Genomic DNA, 6,000 nt, shown 5'->3' with positions numbered 1-6,000 from the left:
CTTCTTCCAAGGAAGAGGGAGAAAGATAGGACTGGTTCTACCTGGGCTCGGAAAGACCAGAGTAGAAAAAGAACGACACCTTCCATGAAGTCTGTGGTGGTGCATTACCTACAGTAAAGCTCTTCTGTTACCTCCACAGACTGCAGATTTTGAAGGTGTCACTAATAGCACTTCCCTGATCCTTGTGTGTTCTGCAGTCTGTTTTGCTCAGTATGGGAGGTTTGTTTACTCTGAGACTTTGCTGGGATTTTGCCTTTATTTTTTTATAGAAACTAACGTGGTATTAACATCATGCAGAGATATATGTTTTAACTTTACAGAGCCAATATGATGGCTAGTGTATAAACAGGAAAGCAATCAGATACAGATTTAAAAGTTATAAAGATATATAGAAACCTCAAAGCCGCTCCGCTTCCTTACGATCTTCCTCAATGTAGAAAGACGTCAGGAGGAAAAAACCTCCTCCAAAGACACCAACAAAAGCACACACAATGAAGCTGTACTGCATGCTCCAGAAATTCCACTGGAATGAGTGAGCATTCTTGGCCTGGATAGCATTGGAGATCTAGGGGGTGAAGAAGGCTGTCATTAATCTGGGATAACATCATCATCCTCGTGTTCTTTTATACCTTCAGTGCCTCCAGTCACAAGAGTAGGAAATACTGCAACCAGTGTTTATAATGTTTGGTAAACATTAACTTATTTTACCACTTTCTAGCCCATCTCCAGATGGCTAGCACAGGACAGACCTTTATCATTTCTTGATGTTATTTGATAACTTTATCCATCCCTAAACAGCATCAAATGGATAGAAACAGGGGATTAGCATGAATACAGGCACAAGCAGCAACACTCATTAAAAAGGGAAGAGCTGGAAATTAATTTGAGAGGCAAGAGTGGAGTCTGCTTTTGAGCCAAAAGGCATCTGAGGAGCCATGGAGTGACACTATGAGGGACTGGGAAGAAGAAGATGCCAGGCAGCCACATTTTGCACTGGCTGGAGGATGAGGCTGTAAAAACTAGAAATGATACACATGAATTTTATTTTTGTAGACAGAAAGAGAAGCTGATTCCAAGAAGCTCAATAAGATTCAATACTTAACCCAGGAACTTAAAATCTCTTCTTAGCATAAACAAAAAGATGAATGTTGAATACAGTCATTTTTATTCCCACATTTGTTCTTGATGGTTACAATACGCTACGTGACTTGAAATACACAAATATGAGACTCTTCAACCTTTGCTGGGTTTAGTATGATTATTTATGACAGTTTAGGCAGATAAGAGCAAGATCAACTCTAAATGGGAACCTAGGGACTACAGCAAGCATAATAGCCAAAATACAAACCTGATGCATTTAACTTTAAAATGCTTAGCAAGAAAATCTCTGGAGTGCAGAGGGAAGAAAACCAGACTCTGAAAAAGACTATTCCCTGACTCTCCAGCCAATTTTTAAGCTAAAGGGTCAGCTGAAGCAGGTTAGTAAACAACAGCAAGACATGAATGCAGAAAATTCGGTGGTTAATCACAGCAGACATGGGCAGCGTTGGTATTTTGGGTCACAGAAGCATTCCAGAAGACAATGTTGTACTCATTGCAGAGGACCCCACTTGGACATAGAGGAGTTTTACTCCTGGATTTATTGTCTGTTCTTTGCAAGGTTGCAAGGTTACCTGAGGTTAATCTCATCTGTATAAGCTTTTTTGGCCTTCACACTTTTTGTTTAGCTGCTATTTAAGGCAACCGCATGCAAGGTACCGCATAAGAAGTATTCTGCACACAGTTACTAGCAGCTGCAGCAGCACATTCAGCAGGAAGCCTCAATTCCGCCTGAGCCTCAAAGATGGTAGAGAACAGTGGGTAAGAGAGACAAATATTTTCATCTTTCCAGCAGGAAGCATAAATCAATAGAATAGTCAAAGAAGGGAGAATGCACAAGGCGTATTTCAGCTTTGAAGAGGCCTCTCATTTTTGAATATCATTTCAGCCATTTTTCATGACATAAGGATGTCAGTTATTATGTTCCCCCATGCATACAGCAAAGCAGTGTGAGGGCAGTAGTTTCATAATACATACCAATGAGCAAAGTGATCTTTTCATTTGCCAAAAAAAGAGAGCCAGCAGGAGGAGTCTCTCAGTGAGAGAGAACTGTCTTCTCTGCCAGACAGATTATGCAGTTGAGACTCCGGTTTTCACCCAGCTCAGGACAAGGGGGATTCTCCTGTTCGGCTGGACCAGCACCAGCTGTGCCTGCAGGCACGGCTCAGGCATTTGTCTGGCCCTGTCTAACCCTAACACTGTTAATGTGACAAAGAAAGAACAGATATTCCTGAGGTGATCTTCTTAAAATAAACTTCCATATAAACAAAACTTTAAAGCAACAACAACGATGACGACTCACTCTCTCTCCCTTGTCCATGCTGTCCAAGCAGAAAAATCAAAGTGGGTGATGGGTTAGCTACTGTGTGCAGAATTACTGTGTCTTAAATCAAAAATAATGAAGGAAGGAAACAACACTGACAGATATCATCCACTGGAACTAGAACGAATGAACTGCAAGGAGAAAACAGTACTAGGCTGCTTTGTCCAGAAGCACCTAAGACCAAGTAAATGTAGGAGCGGCAAAAAAATCAGGTCTCAAGCAATATGGGAACCCAAGGTTAAGTTGAGACCAGAGCTTTGAATGCCAAGGAGTATCAAAAGGGAAGCACTGCAGTCACTCTTGTTCTGATTTTCAAGAGACCATTGACTAATTACAAGATTTCAAACTTCAAGATAAGGTGGGTAAGGAATTGGCTGGATGGTCACACTCAAAGAGTTGTGGTCAATGGCTCAATGTCCAAGTGGAGACCTGTGATGAGTGGCGTTCCTCAGGGGTCAGTACTGAGACCAGTGCTATTTAACATCTTTGTTGGTGACATGGACAGTGGGATCAAGTGCACCCTCAGCAAGTTTGCTGACAACACCAAGCTGTGTGGTGCAGTGGACACGCTGGAGGGAAGGGATGCCATCCAGAGGGACCTGGACAGGCTTGAGACATGGGCCCATGTGAACCTCATGAAGTTCAACAAGGCCAAGTGCAAGGTCCTGCACATGGGTCAGGGCATCCCAAACACAACTACAGGCTGGGCAGAGAATGGATTGAGAGCAGCCCCGAGGAGAAGGACTTGGGGGTGTGGGTGGACAAGAAGCTCAACATGAGCCGGCAATGTGCGTTTGCAGCCCAGAAAGCCAACCATGTCCTAGGCTGCATCAAAAGCAGCGTGACCAGCAGGTTGAGGGAGGGGATTCTGCCCCTCTACTCCACTCTGGTGAGACCTCCCTCTGCAGTACTGCATCCAGTTCTGGGGTCCCCAGGACAAGAAGGACATGGACCTGTTGGAGCATGTCCAGAAGAGGCGATGAAGATGATCCGAGGGCTGGAGCACCTCTGCTATGGAGACAGGCTGAGAGAGTTGGGATTGTTCAGCCTGGAGAAGAGAAGGCTCCAGGGACACCTTAGACCACTTTCTGGTACCTAAAGGGGCTACAGGAAAGCTGGAGAGGGACTGGTGACAAGGGCAGGGAGTGACAGGACAAGGGGGAATGGCCTTAAGCTGAAGGAGGGGAGATTCAGATGAGATATGAGGAAGAAATTCTTCTTGGTGAGGGTGGTGAGGCACCGGCACAGGTTGCCCAGAGAAGCTGTGGTTGCCCCTGGATCCCTGGCAGTGTTCAAGGCCAGGCTGGATGGGGCTTTGGGCAACCTGGGCTAGTGGAGGGTGTCCCTGCGCATGGCAGGGGTGTTGAAACTAGATGGGCTTTGAGGTCCCTTCCAACCCAAACCAGTCTGGGATTCTATGATTCTATAAGATTTGAACTTAGATTCTTAGGTTTTATGGTATTTGATTGATTACCATGAAACTCCTCATAATCTTAGCAGAAAGTGCTTAAATCCAAGTACAATACCCTTGACACTATCTGTGCAAAAGTGTATGCCTTCAAAGATTTATGAGTTTGCAAATTTAAAATCAAAATAAATTTTTACACACTGCATGGAACTACTCACACCTATACGTATAGGATTATATTCTACATACCTGCAGCGTCACAGGACCAGAAGTTGCATGCAAGTAAAAATGTTTAGAAAAATGTCTTTCTGTATTCTAGTACAAAGGCCACGAACTTGAGTAATTTCTAGTTTGGGACCAGGAAGTGCCTACAATTCTGTGAGTGTCTGTTTTTCAGTTTCTAGATGTTTTACACTAAAGAAAGCTCAATAAACAAAGAATTCACTTACAATCCCAATGAGATATGGGCTGCCTGCATCTCCCAGCAAATGGCTCACCAAAATCTGCAGAGCAATAGCTGTAGACTGCCGTCCTGGTGTCACAACATACTGAAACAAAACACAAGCCACAAGAGAATGAATGTTAACAGAATGAATCTCATGAATGGCCAACTACTTACATAACATCCTAGAGAGATTAATATATTCATTTTTATATATTTCATATTCAAATACCGTTTACAAGTTTGGTGTCAAAGAAGTTATTCTGAGCAAAAGAGTACACTGAATGTTTTGTTGGGGGAAAAAAACATTCAAGAAAGCAACATGCAAGGGGGAGTGACAGTAAAGTAGGAAAACCATGACTCCTCTGCCTCCATTCGTAGACTTACAGCAGCTTGTACAGATTCACTTGGCCACACAACTAACAGTAGTTAACAGCCAGTAACCTGTCCAGTTGTACTGATTTACTAATGAGGAGATTCAGCCTCTGAGAAAAATCTCTCATGACACTGTGTCAGCAGGCATGGTCTAGACTGCTGGGGGAGACTGGGGTACCTGGAACCTGAAGTAGCTGCCAGAGCTATAAAGGATGTTGGCTGAGACCTTACAGACTGTGTGAAGACAGAGGGAGGGGACCCAGCCTGGCAGACCAGAAGGTGGCTGATGGTGCTTTGATGACAGCTTTGATGGCAGAAGTTTGCTGCTCGTAACTGGATGGCACCTGAGATATAGCTAGTCTAGTAACAATACCTCAAAATGATGATGCTTTTGAGTGCACACAGTTTAAATAACAAATTGAAGAAGATGATGTGGTGCACATCTGGAACACGGCAAAGCATCACACAGATTAGAACTATTTTTAAAATCAAATATAGTCATTTTGGGGTAATAAGGGCTTTATGTCTGTGCTGTGAAGATCAACTGTGCCTGAAGAAGTACAGTATGATTCTATATAATTTGCGTCTCTCTCTTTCAATAATACATTTACAGAAAAAGCATTCACAGTCAGAATGAAGCAGAAGCAATTTTAACCTTCATACCTTTGTTTTCCAATCACTTGCTCATATCAGAGACAAAATGCTTAATATTCTCCCAGTCCTCTATTTCCCACCTTGATGTTTTGGAAACTGATCTGAACATCACTTAGGGTGCCTCACACTAATTAATGGTGTGACTGGTGTTTTACCAAGAGACAAACACAAAGTATATAACCTATATTGTGGCTCTATAGCCACCTTCAAGGAAACACTAACATGCATGGCAAGCTGGGTTTAGAAGAAAAAAGATCCTGCTCTCACATTTAACTTAGAGTTTTATTATCATTCTTTGTGTTTAAAGATGCCTCAGAATATTATATAAAAAATATTTATCTACCACTAAGATGTAGCTATATCACAATAGTAACATCAATGGCACATCTTTAGGGTAGGTGGAACTCCATCAATGGGCATTAAAACAGGTAGGTAAGGAAGCAACGTTGTCCAAGACACCAAAGTTAATTACTCGTGTGAGAATAAGGGCAAAAACCCTTCAGTGCCACATGCAGTCAGGACCTATATGTACCGGTAAGTTACAGCATTTTAACTGTACTGAACTATACTGAAACTACAAATCCATAGCACAGATGCAGAAAGGAAGGACAATAAGCTATATTAATGGATTGGTTTGCATTCAGGGATGGATTGACAGAGAATTCTGTAGCACTGCATTCCTTTCCCTCTTGCAGCCCC

The 6,000-nt window shown here is 42.8% G+C and overlaps 1 protein-coding gene across 1 annotated transcript in view; it reads right to left on the bottom strand.

The window, feature by feature from the left end:
- Positions 1-397: 397 nt before the first annotated feature.
- The window catches only part of SPNS3 (SPNS lysolipid transporter 3, sphingosine-1-phosphate (putative)), a 29,027-nt gene continuing 23,424 nt past the window's right edge, over positions 398-6,000 (bottom strand). The window contains exons 10-11 of the mRNA XM_010306014.2: positions 4,280-4,378; positions 398-565 (exon numbers count right to left, since the gene is read on the bottom strand). Of these exons, the coding sequence (XP_010304316.2) occupies positions 398-565; positions 4,280-4,378 (267 nt within the window). The remainder of the gene's footprint in view (positions 566-4,279; positions 4,379-6,000) is intronic.

This window comes from Balearica regulorum, chromosome 19, assembly GCF_011004875.1.
Source record: "Balearica regulorum gibbericeps isolate bBalReg1 chromosome 19, bBalReg1.pri, whole genome shotgun sequence".
Classification (NCBI taxonomy): Eukaryota; Metazoa; Chordata; class Aves; order Gruiformes; family Gruidae; genus Balearica; species Balearica regulorum.
This window is presented reverse-complemented; position numbering and strand designations above follow the sequence as displayed.